Source organism: Platalea leucorodia, assembly GCF_965183815.1.
Source record: "Platalea leucorodia genome assembly, chromosome: 8".
Classification (NCBI taxonomy): Eukaryota; Metazoa; Chordata; class Aves; order Pelecaniformes; family Threskiornithidae; genus Platalea; species Platalea leucorodia.
The window spans coordinates 11,795,170-11,815,450 of record NC_138830.1 but is presented as its reverse complement, the minus strand read 5'-3'; the positions used below and the strand labels follow the sequence as shown (position 1 = coordinate 11,815,450).

The 20,281-nt window shown below is 44.0% G+C and overlaps 1 protein-coding gene across 4 annotated transcripts in view; it reads left to right on the top strand.

Moving 5' to 3' along the window:
* The window catches only part of DIS3L2 (DIS3 like 3'-5' exoribonuclease 2), a 215,797-nt gene that overhangs the window by 108,043 nt on the left and 87,473 nt on the right, over positions 1 to 20,281 (top strand). For all 4 annotated transcript variants that reach the window (XR_014229096.1, XM_082320714.1, XM_082320715.1 and 1 more), the window contains one exon: positions 8,383 to 8,462. Coding sequence is in view for 3 of the 4 variants with exons in the window: in XM_082320714.1 (XP_082176840.1) it covers positions 8,383 to 8,462 (80 nt within the window). In the remaining variant the exon portion in view is untranslated. The remainder of the gene's footprint in view (positions 1 to 8,382; positions 8,463 to 20,281) is intronic.

Here is a 20,281-nt window from a genome sequence, read left to right as displayed (position 1 = left end):
GAACAACATTTTCCTTGTGACTCCATTCTGATGGAGTGGTCTGAAGCATGCTTTGACCTGTCCATCTCCCCTGAAGTTTTTGGGTGATTGGATCCTTGTTCCCAGATTATTCTCAGATCCTCACTCTCTAAAAAGGAAAAAAAAAAAATCATAATACAGATGGCACACATGCAGGTGTATGAGGCAGTGAGGTGTACTGGAGGTATCACAGTATGGATTACAAGTGGGGCAGTCTGGAAAAGAGTAACAAAAATATTCTGGGAGATGAAGGACTGATTTATAAGGAAGGATTAACTGTTCAATGTGTATTTGCCAACACTGAAACTAGAAGTTTGTGAGATATAGTAGTTGATAGTTGAAATATGTGGACCAAAATGAAAAAATGAGAATCGTTTAAGGTGGTGGGAGGATAGAAAGGGGTGTTCTGAGGACAAGTAAGGTAAAACAGAGAGGAAACCTTTCCTGTCCAACTGAAAATAGACTGTAGCTTAGACTGCTAAAGAAAGTATTGGAAACTCCATCACTAAAGATGCTTAATACTATACCGGAGAAAGTCCTTGCAAATGTATTGTCATGAGTAGTCCGGCTCTGACCTATGGGGGTTGGATGACCTAATGTCTCTTCCATTTCTAGCTCTGTGCATCTATGATTAAAGTCATTTATATAATGCAAGTGCATTTTCAATTACACTCCACCTTCTTGCGTGGGATAGTGGTGGTGCAGAGACCTCATTATATTTGTGGCACAATTACAGCATGACTTGTAGGAAATACTGCTGGTACTTGGTCTCTCGGAGACTCTGGTCTCGTTTGTGTGTATGTTGGTTTTTCAAGCCATTTAGGTATGTTACAAGACTGCAGTGCTCTTTTTTCCATCTTCCTCCTTACTTGGAGGCCGTAAATATATAGAAGGAATAATTGATTCTGGTTCGGCAATCCAGTAAGCAGTCCTTGGTGAAAACGTAAATGTTTATTGTTGTAGATGTGTAATACATCAGGATTCATTGTCAGCTGCTCTCTTGGACCGAGGTCTGTTTTCTGGACCAGAACAGGACATCAGCTAAAACATAAACACAGAGAAATTAAAAAGAACAGTCCTGGCTTGATGTAGAAAGTTGGGCTTTCAGCATATTGTACGCTGTGCTGGATTTTTGTGGGGCTTCTGAGTGTTTGGAGGGGGCAGTTTTTGCTTCAATTATTTTATAATTTCATTTCGTTTTGAAATTTATGCACTATGCAAAAGGAGTTTTGTGATGTGTCAAGTATCTTTGTCAGTGTTACAGGGCATTCAGAGTGCCGTCAGAGATTTGTCAGGGTATTTCTGTTGCATGCATATTTTTTTAATATATTCCTTTTAAGAATCCATCTTGGAAGGAGCCACTCTGGGGTTTTAACTACAATCTGCCAGCATCAAGTGTGACAAATGTGGTAGGCACTACACGTAATAGATATCTTTAGAAGTGGGATGTTGAAGTCTCTAAAATGTTCAAGCACTGATTGTTCTCTGAAATTTCTCTCTGAGAAAGAGTACTTCATCCCCATTTGAGTGATGAACATCAGTGGAATTGGTCCCATGCTTATCGGCACTTCATAACAAACCTGCACAGACACCATGGTCGAGCTGGGTTTACTTGTGATTGAAGAACGAGATTGATTTTTGTGGTTGCCATAACAATTGGACTGTTGTGTGAAAAAATGTTAGTAGCATTCACTGGAGTGAGTTGACAGCTCTAGGATGCCTGTTCCCAAATTAAAACAACAGTTTCCAGCTCTGAGAAATGATGTCTGTTTAACTTTTTGCAAGATGGAGCTCAGCAGGGTCTTAGAAATGACCTGAAGAGCTTAAAGACTCTAAAAGTGCCTTTGCTGTGCTTAATTTTAAAATGCCAGCTTTGAGCTGGAGTTAATAAGGGTAAACCAGGAGGCTGAGCTTTCATTCCTACCAGGCTATTGTATGTACTCACAAAGTGGAGAGAACAGGACAATCTAAGGAGTCCCTAGAAGAATGTAAATGCATTGCAAGTGTCTAGACATGCAGTCACTCGTACTGTAAATGTCTTAGCACTGACATACTCAAGTTTAAAGAACGCTTGCACTGCCTAAACTTTAATAAACAAAATGATGGTCATTACTGTCTCACCTCCGGCTGCAGCAGTCTGGTCTTTGGAAATAGGCTAACGCTTCTGCAGAAGGTTTAGCTTGGTGCTCCAGGAGCAGCTGGATGATTAGAGGGACTGTGGGCTGTGAGCACGGAGCCTGGGGCAGGGCACCATGGTCAGTGTGTGGGTAGCCACTGAGCTGCTTGAATTTTCAGTCGTGCAGTGCTCCTGTGCTAGGAATTCACAGGCAGTGGGTTTCAGCCACCTTTTCCATGCTCGTGGGTGCTGTGGGTTCTTGGTTCTCTTTTGTAGTTGTTTTGGATGTGTTGGCTTTAATGAATGACCAGTAGATGTTGCAGGAGACTTCCTCAGTCTGAAAGTTGCCCTTGGGAGAGAGTCAGGATGGGGAGGTAAATAAGGTAGTTAAGTTCAGGCACCTTAATTCTACTCAAGCGCCTTTGCCTGGGTCTCCTGTTGGGAGACCTTTGGTGGTTCCCTGCTCAGCCCCTTCCTTAGGTGCTCTGGTTTGCTTGCAGAGGCACCCAGCTCTCTCTCTCTTGTGAGACTTGGCAGTTGAAATTCCGCCCATGACCTCAGCCCTGAGCAGCCCAACTTCAGGCAAATGGTAAAGTTAGGGCTTCAGTCCAGGTGGCTTCAGTTGGTGATGGCTGCAGCCAGGGCCCGGAGGGGATCTGCAGCACGCAGGAACGTGGACGTGGTTAGGCTGCCCAGCTGACTTGTGCTTGTGGTGCTTGGGATGTCCTTCCTCCATCTCTGCTTTCCCTGGCTCCTGAATAGCTGGCTTGTATTTGCTTCTTTAGGACTCCGCCTCCCACAAAAGGTCACTTCAGCTGGTGAGGCCATCATCTTGCTTCACCGAGGGTTTTCTAATGCTCTAGCGGGTACATGCAGTTCTCTGAACGGTTGTTTCACGGTTGTTGGCATTTGTTAGAGTGGTTAAAATCTGGGCTCCGTGTCTCCACTGGTGGGTTGACTCGTCTGTGTGCTGCTGGCTGGGAAGGCTGTCCAGTTGTGTTAGGAGGATCTGCATGGCTTCAGGATGCTGCTTTGTCTACTGTGTACAAGCTGGCGCTTTTCTCTATTAGCAACACCAAGCTGCCTTTACAGAAAATCACACTGGTAGCACCCAAACTTTGCCCAATAACTGGCCATGCCAGAAACCTTGCCTCTAATACAGCCTGAGCCCATGGCTTACAAATGCAATGCTTCATCTTGATCCAAGTGGCCTTCCACTTGAGTGAAGATGGAGCCCTGACCACTGGGACTTGTAATCTCCTTGTGTCATAGGTGTTTATATTTTATGGCTAACTCCGATATGTTGAATTCTGAACAGTTTAGCTGGCAAAAATTGAAATATTGTACCAAACCTTGCAGCACCAACTGTACAGTATTTTCTCTGCTGATTCTCGTGAATACCTTTGTGTAGATGTACGTATTTGCACAAAGAAAAACAAACTGCTGTTGCAGTCCAGTGATCTGTGAACGTTTTAATTACCACGACGGTAATTCCAGCTCACCAACAGACTACTTATCTTACCTCTACCACTGCACTAACCATTTATTTTAGGTCCTGTTAAAGGTAAAAAGACTAACTGCTCTGCAGATACGCTTGTCCGCTTTAATTAGTCTTCCTTAAGCTGTGCAAAGAGAAACTGCACTTAATTAGCTTTCCTTAAATTAGGATTGATATACCAGCCTGTATATGTTGACGCTGTCGTTACTGTCTAATAAACTAAGTGCTCTATTCTGCAGGTTTTTTTTCCCAGGTGGTTGATTTACAAGATGGCAGACGGAGCCAGCACGAGAGCTTTGGCTTTAGCAGTGCTCTTGTCACTGTCTCGGGGCTGGAGGCAGCTGGGTCAGCGCTCCCGGGCACTGCCTGGGGCTGGCAGGGTCTGGGCAGTCTGCGTGTGGCACGTGCTTTCCTGACTCTTGCTTGCAGGTCCACCACGCTCAGTGCGAGCCGTTCCCCTCATCCTCCAAAACTCTCGCAGGCGCTGCCTCGCGCTGGTGCATGAAACCTCTGGCCATGAGGAGGAGGGAGAAAAGATTTTATTCTTCCATCGACAGAAACTCAGTGCCAGGGCAGGTCCACCTCTGCAAACCTGCATTAAACACACGTTTTGGGCAAAGAGGCTCCTGTAAAAAGCTGAAGTTTCCACACCAAAATGTTTGGTTTTGATCAATGTGAGGAGGCTGGGGGGTTCTTAAAGGCACATGTTTATCTCTACTCCTTTCCAGCATGAAGACCAGAAAATCTCTTAACTCTGCTTGTGTCTGTATCTCCTAAACCGGTTTCCTTTAACTAACCAAGTTGTGTGTATGTTGGAACGAGTGGACTTGGAACATCTCATTACTTTTACAAAGTATGTTTTGACAATTTTAAATGAATAAAACAGATTTTTATTAGGTGTAATGACAATGAGAGATGGCTCCTTCGGGGCTTTTAAAGAAGGGGGAGAGGGGGATGATCAAGCTCCTTAACCCACGAGGTCACCTTGGCACCCCTCCAGAAGCTGGAGAGAGCTGCCAATTTGTATTTACCTGTGGTCAATGCAAATGTGCATGCATGTAGCTGGGTGATTTGCTTCTGCTTAAGCAAGGTCTTTGTTAGCAGGTGCATAAAAAGTACTGTTGCCTTGAGGTTTAGTTATACAGCCCACTGCAGGTTGGTTTTGTTATTGGTTGCGGTCAGAAATGTGGTCTGATCTCTCCGAGATTCCTTGTGCCACAGCCTTTGGGGTATTGTACAGCCAGACAGCATGGTCAGGGGAGGAATTTGAATGGCTCCTTCCTCTTCATGGAGGAGACTCGCCACATAGCTGGGAGCAATGTTGTTACTTCACCCAGATGGTTTTTGTCAGCTGCCTCCAGGGTCCTCCCTGGGGTTTGTACAGGAGCGGCTGGCGTAGGTGCCGAGGGAGGGGACAGCTTGCAGAGCAGCGGGCAGGCTGCGCTGCCCGCACCCAGCCCTTCCGCCCTTGCTTTGCATTGCCTTGCGCCGATTCTCTCTGGGACGAGAGGCGGCTCTCTGCAGCGTGCTGGAGATAAAAGGTGATAGCGGTAAGGCTGGAGGAAAAGCAGGAGGAGATAGCTGAGAACATGCCTTCCTCGGAGGCCTTGCCCTGGCGGAGCACGTGTGCGGGGTGCTGCCCTTGGGCTCAGCGCTGCGGTCCCATCACTCGGTGGATTGTTTCCTTTCCCACATGCCAGCCCTGGTTCCTATAGCCATCTGAAACTTCTCCAGTAATGAAAACTGAAAACCAGAAATATAATTCATCACACTTAATAACGCAATTACTGGTGAGCGGAATTCGCTTAGAAAACTTCAGCGAGGTGTACTCCTGCGTGCCAGGATTATCTCACTGCTATGAACTTTGAGTTCTGCTTGCAGGTTGGCTTCTCTTGTCCCATTGACTACCTGGCCATCAGCTCTGCAACACTTCTGCAGAGTCCTTATGCCAGGGAGTATCATTCCTTGTGTTACTTGCTCAGTGACTCTTACCTCACCTTGCAGTCTGTGCCCAGAATAAACTGCCTGTGACAAGCTACAAGTCCAAGTCCCTTGAGTAGTTTTAAAGGAGACGCGGATCTGAGCCTGGTGGTAAAACATATCCCAGCTGTGCTGCACATAGAAATGCTGGTGAGAAATGCTAAATCGGTATTCGTCTGGACCCCTCTTCAGCTTTGCATCTGTGAGTTTAAGGCTCTCAGACGGCGAGCTGTGTCTGTGCCTGCAGCTTGCATGCTAAGAGGCTGCTCAGAGCCTGGCCAGCGCGTCCCGAAGGGCAGCAGGCTGTGCACCGAGCGCTGGCCGGTGGGGCTGGGGGCTGCCCCGCCGGCCCCGCAGGTTTGGGCTCTCTGAACTGGGGCCACCACTGACCTCTGCAGTAGATTTGACTGGCCAAATACATCTCAGCAAAGCAGCCTGTTAGTTGCTGCCATTGTATAAATGTGTTCAGAATTTGGCACCCGCATATTTATGCTCACTTCTTTCCAGGGCAGACTGCAAATATGTACTTCGTTGAAACCAATCTGCTAATTTTTGAACTGCCTGGAGCTACGATTCGCAATGGGTGGCAGATGCTTGTGGTTGCAGGCCCCGAACATCTGGGATAAGCTATCTATTCCCCTGACGCAGGAACCCACATTCTGTTTGAAGAAGCTCTTTAACCTTTTTCTTGCTCACTTGTCAGATGAAGCAAGCCATTAGTGTCCGTTCGGTGCTGTTTGCTCTTTTACATTAAGTAACTTAAAGGAAGATTTACCAGACTGGGGGGGGGAGTCGTAGTGGCAGGATGCTGTTGCCTTTATACCCTGTGAATTAGTGGGACCTGGTCTATCAATACATGCATGCCCCCATACTGCTTGTAGTATCGGTGTCTGTGTATCTGCATACGCACAGCTCCCTAAAGAAAGTTGCACAGTACCTTGGAGTGGAGGTATCCTGAAATTCCATCCTTAGGTGAAATTTTAAGGAATATGTATTTATGGAAGTAAAGGATGTTTGCAAGCCTTTAAAAATTGGTTGATTCCCAGTGCTGGATAGCTAGGCAGCAACAGATCAAAGTCCCGGTGTAGTTGAAAAGATTTTCTATCTCTCGGTGTCACAATCTCTTAATTTGTTTAGATGCATGTGAAGGATCAGAAACTAACGTGCAGCTGGGGATTAAGGCAGCTTTGCTATCCAATCTGAAAGGTAGCATATTCTAAAAGATTTTCAAAGTCTCGGAAGGCAGTGAAGTGCTTTACTGATTTTTATGTCTTTGAAAATCTCTATTAGTGTGCCTTGTGGAATTATATAAATACACGCTGCCAGCTGTCTGACACCAGCAGATACCGCCCAGAGCATTTAAGTACCAAAGCGATAGGCCTGCGAAGATAGAGACATTGCTCTCACTGTGCAAGCACCCATGCAAAAAGACTAAGACTTGCTAATTCCACGTGACACTTGCTCCTTTAAAAGTTTGCTGTAATTCTTCCCCTGCCACCTCTCCTACCCCAGGAGTATACCGGTGGTTATGCTGTAAGAAAAATAATATATGTTTTCATTGTATATCTCTCGAAGGGAGTTGCCATCGTGATAGGAGTTTTTCTGTGGCAAGAAGAAAAGCAGCAGTCTGATCTCCTCCTTGGCAGCTTCAGCCTGTGCCATTGTGCTTGAGGATCTCTTAACGAGGGAGGGCCCGAACTTATTCTAAAGGTTAAGATAAAAGCAAAAGAAAGCAGCAAACCCATTCCTTTACTGTCTTCACTGCTCTTCAGCTCCAGTCCCACATTGCACATGTAGTCCGGGTGCCCAGGCAAGAAGTTGCTGTGGGGCAGCCCGGGATGAAGGGAGGCCCTAAAGCAGGAGTTAAGGAAGTTTTATTTGTTGAGTGCTTCAGGTTTTGGCTCTCGCCAGGCTCTGCTCTATTAAACATGATGATTCCCGAGTCAGATGCTTTATTTTGTCTCATCTACGTGGCCCTAGACTATATCTGAGGTCCATCTTGGTATGTTCCCGGTGTCCTTGCTGCCCACTGCTGCAGGACATACATATGTAACCCTCCCAGGGCAGGGCATATACGAAAGGGCGTTCAGCTTTCCTAAGCACCCTGTTGATTTGCTAGATCTAATTAGCTGATTTGGAGCTCTTTCTTTCTATAACTTTCATAGCGTTTCCTATTGAACCTGCTTTTCCCTTTGGGGCACAATAGGCAACATAGATGTTATAAAGCACTGCATCCCTTGGATGTCTTTACTGAAACCAAAACTCTCACTCATTTTTGTTATCATTCAGCTTGGTTTGTAGATGTTTCACTGCCTCTCTGTGCTAACTGTGCTCATGGAGTTTTAGATGCTACGATATCTGCTCTTCTGCATGGGGGTGGGGGTTATTTGTGTTCTGTTTAGCTTTACAATTAGGAACAATCTATTTTTAGCCTAGCTGCAGGGCATCAAGACTTTTTCCTGCTTGTTTCTTTGGCGTGAACTTCATGGGCTAAATTGTTTAGTTTTTGTGGAGGAGAATCAGTAATGAGATATGAAAGCTGTTAGGAGCAAGCAGTTAAACCAAAAAGAAAAATGAAGAGGAAAAAAAAAAAGGAGATTCACTTGTCTAAAAACTTTTTTTTTCCATTAGTTTGGAAGATGTTTCAACAGACAGTCTCTTCTGAAAACATGGTGGTTGTTGTCTGGATGTCTCTGCTGGTCTCTGTGTTTAGATACCTTCTTCATGACTGGAAGATAAATTTTTCTTTTCTTCTTTTTTCCTTGGATAGGAAAGAATGCATTTTCACCATCGACCCATCAACTGCCAAAGATCTTGATGATGCTTTGTCCTGTAAACAACTCCCTGACGGTATGAGATATATTTTACAAAATACTTCTCAGTGTTTATATTCAGCTGTTGACACATTCGTATATATAATTTGTCATGAAGTATTCTTTACCAAATATGAATAAGAGTAATAAACTAGTTTTTCTCTTGTTGTTTTTATTGCCTGTTTTCAGAAATCTTAGAGCAGATATGTTCAAGCTGCACTCTGAAGTAGTCTTGGTGTCAGGCAATGCAGAACCATAGTGTTTTGCATAATCAGAGCTGTAATTTGATTTGAGCAGATCTCAGCTGTCTCCTGTCATTACAGGAGTTACAGCTGAATAGCTAATATGCCACTCTTGCAGACTGAAGCCTAGTGAAACTTTGACCTTGAATACGCAGGATAAAGGAATCCAGTTTTTCAAAGGTCGCTGACTGAATTGCTTTTTGGTGTTTATAGGATGCTGGGAATTGTCAGATGAGCAGAGCGTGCCTTATAAGTTGTGTTATTCTTCTCATTGCCTTTTAAGCTTTCCGTTCTGCCTTATTTGTACTTTTATTATGCCGTAAGCCCACAGAACAGAAAGTAAAGCTCCAGAAGCCAAATCTTGATGATTCTGACTTAAGGAACTTCCCTCTTGTAAGCTTGCTTTGCCATCCAAGTTCTGCTCATTTAGTTTGATGAGATCCAGTAACAGGCTTGGTTAGAAATATTGCATGATTTGATTAGCGCATCCACCACTAAAGAAGATAAAGTGTTTTTTGTGTGTGTGTGTGTGTGTGTGTAGTTTTTCTTGCTCTTGTTAATCATCACAATATGGTGATATCAAAGACATCATTCCCTGGTTTTGGGTTGATTTCATTCTGTGCAATGTGGCCAATGAATTGTCATGTCATTTAGACCCAGGTACAGAATAGTATTACAGAGCTATAAAACTCATAATAAAATCAGAGCTGAAAGAAAATTTGAGGCTAATAAAATTATTTCTAATTATACTGTACAATAGCAGTTTAGAGGCAAGATTAAGGAAAAATTGCTGTTCCATTTCACGAAAAATTTAAACAGTCTTCTTGAGATATCCTAAGCTGAACTCTGTTCTCCCTCTTTCCACTTTGTCATCTGAATTATCTGTAGATTTATGGCAGTGTTGTGATCCCACAGCCCCTCAGATCTGAGGTGTTGAAACTCTGAGCCTCTACTGATCACATATGTGTGGGTTTTAGATGCTGCAGGAAACCATTCACTGAGCTGGTTTGTGGTGCCTACATCTGCATTTTTCTTTTATCCGCCATTTCAAGAAAGCATTCAAGGAAAATATCTGTTTGAACAAGAATTCTTCTTTCCCAGAAAGTCTGCAAAGCCATTGCAGGGCTGTCACTCATACTTGGCACTTGTTGATATACCTGCCGATCGGGGATGTGGCCGCACTCCGAAGTCTGCCTTGTCTCTCCGACTCCAGCTGCAGAAAATGCCGTATGAGGCCTCTTGCTGCAGTCTGCAAGGGAGGAGATGTACCACTACAGAAGGGATCCTCTGCTCATCAGGTCCACCCAAGGGAGTTCTAGGTGTTACTGGGCTGTGGCTTGTTTGTGGGAGCTCTGTAGCCTGGCGGCTACAAATCCCCTTGTGATGCAGAGGTGGGTGGCTGCAGCGCTGCCCCATGCCCTGATCAAGCCTCTTTGGAACAAGTGCTTCTCATGCAATCCAACTGAGGAAAAAAAAAAAACAAGAGGGAATTTTTTTTTAAAGTTGCCTTCTGGGTGGACTTCATTCATGCTGCTGTGCTTTGCCAGTCTTCCCTGCCTTGTTGCTTTTTGCTCTTCTCTGTACAGGCATGAGGAGAAAGAAAACACCCAAGTCCTCTTGGCCTCTTTATTTATGACTCATCCTTCTCCCAGGGGCTGCATCAGGCCTGTGCTGGCCTCCTGGAGCCTCCAAATGAAGGTTTGCCCTGCCCTTCCCTGATCTTCTGTGAAGGCTAAGGAATATGTGAAAGGATCGTGTCAAAGCCATGCTTTCAGAGGTTGTCTTTACCTGTATGTAACACGGGAGCAGGCACAGTTCTCTCTCCCAGGGTACCCTGTTATTTCAAAGGTGATCTCAGATACGCTTACCTGTGTGGACAGAGGATGCTTCTGCAGTCAAAGATAACACTTCCTTTTCCCAGGAAAACCAGGCAGTTGGGAAGGAAGGGTAAAATGGACCGGACTACAGGGTCACTCTGCATAGAGAAAGTTTGCAAAGCTCAGTTTTTCAAATAAAACAAAAGTGGAAAGTGCAGGAACCTTTCTCCTCTTTCAGTTCCCCAAAATACACTTCGCCAGTGTGTTTTAGAAGAGACATGAAGAAATCAGGAAAGAGCAGGGGACACGGCACAACTGTCTCCTTAAGCATAAAAGTAAAGATTTGCTTGGCTTGTATCCAGAATTTATAGGATGGGAAATCCAGTGTGGATTTAGTGCTTTTGAAAGTTTCACGACCATCTCGGGATCATTATACATTCCCCACTTTCCTCCAGATGAGCCTCAGAGGAGAAGATCCGAGAGGCAGACAAGTGAATGCACCCGTTGGTGACTGTCCCAGCCCGAAGGTCTTTGTTCACCCTCACATCCCATTTTCCATGAAGTGGGAGCCTGCTCGCAGCAGCCCTTTGTGTGTCAGATCTCTGCCTTTTGGCTGGAGCCGTGCATCCTCCAACAGGCTTGTTCCGCCCCGGGCTCTTCTCAATGAAAAGGTGCTCTGAGCTGGAGCCTTTTTTAAGAGTGATCTCATCTGTGCCCGACCTGGGCATCGTGCCCTCTGCCTCTCCTTTCAGCCTCAGGTCCGCCGCGAGAGTGGTGCCCACATTCCATCACAGCACTGCCTCAGCCTTAGGCCAAGGAAACTCACCCCCTGGAAAAGCCAGTTTGGATGCTGGTGAATGTCCCAGGGACCAGGTTTTAAATCAGTGTGGAAAGAACCGCCATGGAAATACCCTTTCTTTTACTTTGAAATCTGTGGTGTTTATTCCGAGGAGGCCTTGTGGCTCAGAAGGAAGTAAAGACAGGAAAACAGTCCTTGATGGTCTTTGATGCTGTCGTGATCTGTTAGGGAGGGAGCCGATGAGCTGAGTGGGAGCAAGCGGCATAAAAAGCCTGCAGGAAACCCTTTGCATCCTTCGAGCAAGCATGGTGGCTGGCCAGCCAGCTCAGCATGTGTCCCCAAGCAGGCAGAGGAAGGAAATCTCAGTATCTGTGCTGCAATGTTTGTTTAAAACATGAGATATCTCTGAAGCAGAGATGTCCAGTCTGGTAGCTGGAATCATGTCCATCTCCATTTTTAAGGCTCCTGATGTCATGCAAGGAGATGCTTGCAGAATCTTGTTAGTGAAGATGAATAAGAAAAGCAACTAAGAACCGTACTGATGGACTCTTACCCATTATCCTCCCAATGTGCTGCTGTTTGAGGCATAAACTTGATCCAGCATTTCGTGAACCTTTTCCTCTGCCAACTATGGTTCAGTATTGAAATGCTAAATTCCAAAGGTTAAATTTTTCAAATACTTCCTAATCTGAAGAACCCAATCAGAACATGATTTTGTGAGCCTCCTATAAGGGATATCTGTTTCACATGCAGTTGGCAATATAAGCTGTATCCTGTGCCCCTTTCTAAGGTGTCACCTCAGAGATACAGCCGCAGAGCTTGTTGCCCAAGAGACAAGGTGCTAGATCCTCAACCAGGGTATGAGCATCACATAGTGTCTGTTCCTAGCAGGAGAAAGTAATAGAAATGTGTATGTGTATAGTTATATTACCTGACATACGCACTCTTCACTGCAGTCCTTATTTTGCATCCTGACGGGGAATTAGCATTTAGAGCTAGTTCATTGCCATCAACCTGTTCCTGGACAGGACTGGGCTCTACCCAGATGGGAAGACTCTTCAGCTTCCAGCACTGGGGACTTCAGCCCTCAGACCTGTCCTTTGCAGTTGGCAGGAGACATCCAGATCCATCTTGTATCACAAGTTTCTGGGACATTTTCTTGCATGCAAATTGAATCTCTGTGGATTCATTACTTTTTTGGCCCACTGTGAGCACTACTATAGCCCTACCTAGATTACTATTATAGGCCCATGAAATGTGTCTGGCAAAAGCAGGGGTATAAATCCATCAGCATATATGAATTTTTTTAAGATATCCTGTACTTTGACTTAAAATTTTTCAGGAATTTGCAAATTTAGAAAGGTCCAAAACCAGTGCCAGGAGTCCTTGGGGTTCACTTGTTTGTGTTCGCTTGCTTGCAAAAGCTACGGCTGTTCCCAGCTCTTCAGTGTTAAGGAGAGCCCCTATGGGAACCTCAATCTTGTGCTTAACAGAGCCTCTTGATATGTTTTGGAGGTACCCTGAGGACTTTTGGCTTTAAAAGTTGCTATGCTAGCTGCAATTATTATGACAAAGAGTTGTTTTAGAGGTTAAGAGCTTATCCAGGGCTGGCAAGGCTGCATTTCTCATGAGGGCAAAGTTGTGTTAAGAGTTAACACGGCTTTTATTCCAAATGCAAACGTGGTTACAAGAAATTATTATTTTTTCCATCTTTTTTGCCCATATGTAAAACACTAAAAAAAAAAACAAAAACAAAACACCACCAAAAAACCCTAACATGAGCAAACCACGTATCTGGCATACTCATGATGTCAGGAGATCTCCAAAAATCAACAGAGAATGCAGAACCCAATTCAGAAAATGTCTCTCTGTTGGTATATAGCACCCGTAATAACTACAAGAAAAAAGAAACCACTCATCGCTAACACTTCTTCTGTCAGACAGCTAAATCAGTGCATTTCAGATGATTTTGAAGAATGAAATTGTCCTCAAACATTCGTTGCTAATTTATTCAAGATTGAGGCATTTTCTTTGCCTTGAAGGATCTTAGGCAACAAGCAGAGAGATAAGGGACTGGTTTTGCACCTTTGCTTCGTTTTAAAACTTCTCAGTGTAACCCTTATCAGTTCCAGTCACTGGATGGAGGACTCGCCCATGCTACATCCTCCGTAAAAGATGGAAAAGAATTTTTTGCAGAAGTAATCCACAAATCTATCATAAAGAACTACCAGGTAGCAGAGTGTCACTAGCAAAGGAAGCATGGGGTGGTTGTGGGAATAGCTGTGTTTTTAATGGAGCTTGCAGTAGGATATTGCAGCAGTTGGAAACTTTTCAGGGATATATGTCTTAAGTGGGCCAGTCTGGTTTTGAGAGGATTTTATATTGGAGTCTGCTTTTGATTTAACAGTCGTGCTCCTCGTTATTGTTTAATGATAGCAGTAGGGAGGTAAGCTTGCTGTTCGCATTTGTGAGTGTATATTTTAAAAGAGATCAGCTCCAATAAAGAAGGAAAATAGGGTTATTTATATAACAGCTTTAGAAGTATGAACGAACTGTACTCCATTTAGATGACTCAGCATAATTTTGGAGAAAAAGATGGATCTGGACTGCGCCTAGTTTCTACAGCCTTTGTAGGGCTGTTTCAGGGTAGCTTGAGGTTTTAAGCAAGTTCATTTCAGTCGATACTTTTTTATGATCCTTTCTGCATGTCTTCTAGCAAATTACTGCAGCCAGGAGCATACAACAGAGCCGTTCGTGGTTTGTACCTGTGTTTTTTTCGCAGAAAACAACTGTACCACTTTCAAACCTGAATGTTTTCATCCAGGGTGCAGACATTTAAAGATTTATTCCGATCCTATCATGTAAGAGCACACCAGGTGACCTGGGTGTCCCAGTGGCACCAGGCTAGTTTCCCACATTTGCCAAACATCATCTGGGAATCATTGGCAAGTGGTGTTTGTATTTCTGGTGATATTTGAAGGCTGCTGTTTGTGTTTGAAGGCTGCTTGCTGGTAGGAACAGAAATGAAATTTGACAAATTTAAAGGCAGACAATTCCATCTAGTAAAATGTCAGGCTGTGACAGGAAGGAGGCAGCAAAATGATGGGGGTGCATTTCTGAGGGATTGTCTTACCCGTGTGCGGGTCTTTTGATGCTGATTTCAAAGCAGTATTTTGGGCCACACTGACAGAGCTTCTCTACATCTTTTTGTCTGTTTGTCGATGACTAACATGGTTGTCACTGTTGTTCTTTCATTCCTGTATCCCTACAATCTTTCAAAAAGTAATTCAAGTTTAAGTAATTTCAATCTTACTCTAGGAGGAATTGTTGTACTGCAGAACAGAAATATATTCTACAGGCTGCTTGCCCTGGTTTTTATGTCCTTAGTGACGTTGTCTGTCTGCATTTTGGAGTGAGGTCATATATAGATACATTTATTGAATCTTCCCAGTATTTACCTGATGACCTAAGCAAATGAGATTTCTGCAGTGTGCTGCTCCCTGGTTTTTCCCTTCCCTTTAAATCTGTTCAACCTGTTGGTGAATTTAAATCAAATATACCTAAGGGGAATGGGATAAAAACCTCAAACACATTGTGTTTCTATAAGTGTCATGAAAATGGTGCATAAGCAAAGAGGAGAGCTTCTCTTAATGACCCAAATCTGGGAAGAGTGCAGTGTGACCTTTCTCCTTAGCAGACACCAGTGAATCCACTGTGGGCTGCAGTTTTCAGAAACAGATCTGCAGAGAGTGAGGACTTACGTCTCTGTTCAAGGAGCCTATTTCACGCCTTTTGGTAAAACCAACCAATGTTTTGCCAAATGTTGGTAAAATTATCCCTTGTCTACTTCAGGCTTATGGATACTGGGGCTGCTTTTCTTAGACCTCCTGGACACCTTAGTAGACATCCCCAGTGTGTGAGCTCCAGCATCTTGTGCCTGAAAAACACCTGTAGAGCCCTGGTAGCCCTGAGATGTTCTCTGCCATCCCAGGTGACCGCCTGCTGCTCTTCTCCTTCCATCCTTGTTCTTTCCTGATGTAGGTTGCAAACGTTTGTGTTGTTCTAATTTTGCAAAGTTGTGTGCACTTATATTTTGCTTTTTAAGACATAGATATTCTCTATTCTGTTCAGCTTTGTGCCTCTGGCCACTTAAGGACTGTAGGGTGAAATTTGCTCTTGCAACACATGGTACAGGACCTTTCAGCTAATCCGTTTGGTTCCTGCAGTGCAAAGTGTAGGAAGAGTTTGTAATTGGAGTCATGCTGGTCTGACTTGCTTAAGATAAAGACTGAAGAATGGACTAGTATTGAATTAAAAATTATATTATGAAATTACTATGCTTCCTTCTTTGTAAGATGTTTAAGATTAACAGACACCAGACTCAGCTTAGAGAGAACATGACAGAAACCCCACATTGATATATGAGTCAAATGTAAAATGACCATAAACTGCAATTTACTTAAATTTATTGTAGGAGTCAAATATGGGAAAAATAAAGACGACCTACAAGGAGTGGGATTGTGCATAACATTTGGTCAGTTTTTCCCTTGGTATCGGCCGTAGTTAGCTCGGCTCTCCTGTTACCTGCTGGTGGGTTTTTGTTGTGTCACTGGGAAAGTGAAAAAGACGTATTGCAGTGATTAGAAACAGGTACATAGCCTTTCTTTCTATCAAGGGTTTGTGGTTGCAGATTCTTTGAAATATGCAAAATACACTCAGGTCTGTGCCAAATCCAGATCCCTGCTGTGTCCCATAAAGTCATCCCGTGTAATGCTGGGGAACTGCAGCATGTACATTATATTTTGCGTCTTCTTTTAAAGTAACATGGGGTTGTGTGTGGAAACACACATCACTTCCGATTTCCAGGTGCAGGGTTGAATGGAATCAGAGGGCTGGATTGCGTTACCTTTCCTCCACCGAACATCTCTCTTGTCTCAGTGAGACAACTTGATGACATAGGGATCCCCTCAGCTTCAGTGGAAACAGGGCAGCTTGGTCCAAACTGGTGGTGGCTGAAAGGGAAATAGACTGAGCCTAATCCGCAGACAAGTGCATTAAACTGGATGATAAGGTATTGGGGTGGAGATTAAGAAAGTTTGGATTTGGTTGGAGCATTGATTGCTGGAACATAATTTGTTAAAACATTTTTTGTATATATTTGAAAGCTACTTGTGAGAAGATTGGTTAAAAGCTTGGTTAAACAAAAATGGGCAGGATTTGTTATTGGTAATTCATATTTATTGCACTGGATTTTTGTATCAAGTATAGATATTTTATAAAGATTCCATCCTTATCCCAAAAGCTTTTTTTTTTTTTTTACCGTACACAGAGAAAACTGTAGAGGAAAAAGACGCAGGATTAAAACAAAATAGAAGGTAGATTGTCTATGAAGGACTAATCTAATGAAGACTATGGCTGCAGAACATGCAAACAGATGTGCAAATACCAGTAGAATTACTCGTAAAAGTGAGTTTACTTTCCTGCAGGGAGGAGAGATGCTCTGGGTGAAGTCGCCTTCCGGACTGTTTCAGTTCATAAATTCAGGACCTGGGACAATTCCCCAAAGATTTAGAGGCGCGGGATTTTGTGTCCTGGAGAATCTCACTAATATTTGTGGATAAAGACTTAAAAACAATAGTGTCTGACAGTATATTGAAGAAAAAACCCAAATGCCTTTAAGGAGCTGGGTAATGGGGAGAGGATCCAGAAAATCCTGTACAAAGAGATCTAAATGCACTTCATCTAGGATTTCTGTTCATGAAAAAGAACCTCAGGGACCAGGAGGGTCTTTAGAGAATAACCGCAAATGATAGGTGATGATCAGAAAGAGCTAGAGAAAACAGGATTTTTCAGTAAATTTAGCAGATAAGAATCAGAAGATATGTGAGGAAGATAAACTTTAAAAGGGTACAAATAGCTAGGAATAAATTCCCACATGGTTAACTTCAGTTGTATGTTCTGTTGCGTGCAGTCAGCAAAGAAGTTACTGCTGTATATATTATTTATTATCAACTTTCTTAAATGGCAGGATCCCTCAGAATCACTGGGCTATTGTTTTAACTTTTAATTTATTGCAATGCAGGGGTTTCAGAGCCCAGCTGAACAGGAAAAACATCTTCTTACAGTGCAGGTCACTACAGCGTTTCTTGATTGTTGACTATTATGCTAGTTACACAGAAAGAGTAAAACCAGGTGCAGATGGAAATATTTTGGAAATCTTTCAAAAAATAAATAAGAAAGTTGGATGGCTAAAAGTGAAATCTCAGTGGCTGCCTTCTGTTCTCAAAAAAGTCAAAATGTCAAGGCTGTTCCATGGAAGTACCTTGTACGTGTTTGGCCTAGCCCTAAATCCCAAGGTCTCTTTGAATGCCTGGGAACGCTTGCTCAGCCTTGGAGTACTGTGTTTAGTAGAGATAGCACAAAAGGGACTGACCTAGCAGTAGAGAGAGGCTGGTCCCTCCCCACTCTAAACCTTCATTTCAGGAACAAGATGACATCCTACACCCAAAATGATGGTAATTCATCTTGAAAGCTGCTGGGTGCCACTTCCCATCTCTTTAAATTCAAAGACTACTGATTTCCTGATAGAGTTAGCCTCTTGAATGGGTCTTGGAATAGTGATAAAAACAATTCATGACGTGAATACCAGAAATTGTCCTTTCACTTTCATCATGTTGGCTGGAAATCTTGCTGTTAAGAGACTGCTAGGAGTCTCCCTTGGTAACTTCTCCCTGCCAGCAAGGAGTGCTTTCTGAGCTGGGAATCTGAGTTCACAGCAGCACAGTCATTGCCTTGGTGTCCTGCTTGACATCTTGTCTTGACGAAGGGTTGGAGATCCACCTGCCAAGTGCTTGGGATAGACTCAGAGGAAAGATGCATCTTGAGTCTTAAGTCATAAGTAGTCATCTAAAGGTTCTCCCAGACATGACCATATAGCCAGTACTGGCCTTCAGTGGATAAATCTGATGTATTTGAGGTTTGTAACTCCTCTTCATTTTGCTCATTACACTTGAGTCTTGCAAAGAAATCAGTACAATTTAGAAACCTCTGAGTGGAACTTGCTCTTTTGGCACCTCACAAAGTCTGCTAAGCACTTGTGCAGGCGCAGAAGAAATGAGCTTACCCGTGACCCTCTGCACTGTAAACAGGTACCAGCATAGGAATGGGGAGAAAATTTGCACGGGCAGAAGGTGGGACATAGTCATTGCTGCATAAGGAATCATTGTGTCTGATCTCAGTCTGCCAATACTGGACACATTTGATATCTCAAAGAAATGGCACATTCTCTTCCTTTTCCATCATTATACTGTCTGTCCCCAACTGTCCTGTGCTCTGACCTTTCACTATTGAAATACTTATACCCCACTTTCATCTGTATTTTCCTGCTTGTATCTTGCTCAGCAGTGTGAATGAATCTTTATGCTCTGTGCTTATTCTGTTGGATATCATTCCCTGTGTCCTTCAGTCTGCAATTAAATCTTTTATCTGGTACATGCTGTGTAAATTTTGTCCTTCTGAGTATTTAGTGTTTTTCCCTCAGGAGAATTCCTTCCTTGTGTAAGTATCCAACTTAATGGTGCAGCGGTACTGCTTGCACAGAAGAGCTCTTTTATTCTCCGCAGGAGATATTGAAGGTACGGTGTAGGCAGTAGGTGCACTCTGGATGGCAGCATCTCCTGTCACAAGGTGATGAAGGACTGACGTGGGTTTGCTGGTGACCCACAGGACAGGACACTTGTGTGTTATGTTTCTCTGCCTGTATCCTGATGTGTTCTGTTGAGGTCTAGAGACCTGAATTCTGACTGATCCCCAGCTTAGATGTTTCCAGCTCGTGGGAGCTGGAAGTTCAGAGAACACTACCTGCACGAAGATCTACCCCATGTTCCTGTGGGAGGATCGACCCTTCCTTTCTCCTGAGAGCCTGGGAAGGCCTTGTGCTGACCAAGAGCCATCTCTAGGTGTACTCTTCAGAGCTGAGCAGTGTGGGGAAGCACCTTCCTCGCAAAGGCTTTAAATGCTAACCTTAGCCAAAGTATTTGAAACAGTGCTTAACTGATTTGGCTTGTGCTGGTTCATGTGTAAAACTCAGGGCTCTGTGATGCACAGTGCCTGAAGTGCCGTGTTATGGAGGTGTCCTGGCTTTGTTTTGAGGTATAAAAGGTAGTTTTTAAATTCTAGCAAGTAGTTTTAGGACATCGCTGAATTTATTAGCTGCTACAGACAAAAACTGTGTGCAATTCACATGGAACACCTGCTCCCAGCATTTAATTTAGTAATAGATAAAGTCTCCTCACAATTCTGAAACTATTTAAAGAATTGCTGCTGGCTCATGGAGAACTCTGGAAAGTATTCTGCTTAGGCAGGGTTCCTTTCCTAGTATGTTTTTCTGCTTTTCATCTTCATTTGTCCTTCATTGCACTTAAGGAACACACAAGTTTTGTTTGTACCTTACCTGGAGCCAATCCAGGTGCCCAGCCCATTCCTGAGCAGCGGCTGTGCCCGCCACTGGCCAGCTCCCCTCATTTTTTTCTTCAGCATGACGTCATGTGGTATGGCATAGCCCTTTGGCCAGTGTGGGGCAGCTGTCCTGGCTGCGTCCCCTCCCAGCTTCATATGCACCCCCAGCCTCCTCGCTGGCAGGGCAGTATGAGAAGCTGAAAAGTCCTTGGCTTAGTGTAAGCACTGCTCAGCAACAACTAAAACATCAGTGTGTTATCAACATTATTCTCATCCTAAATCCAAAACACAGCACTATACCAGCTACAAGGAAGAAAACTAGCTCTATCCCAGCCAAAACCAGGACAGGTTGAAAGAAAGCAATGGTTTTAATTGTGATTTAAGAAGCAAAGGAAAAGCCCAGCCTCACCCAGCCCTTCTGCTGTTTGCAGTTGGAGCACTTGGAGTGGCCGCGCTGACGTGCTGCGTGCACCACTGCTCCCTCTGCCTTCGCCCCGTGAGAGGAGTCGGGGGCCTGACCTTGGCTGCCTCTCCAGGTGGT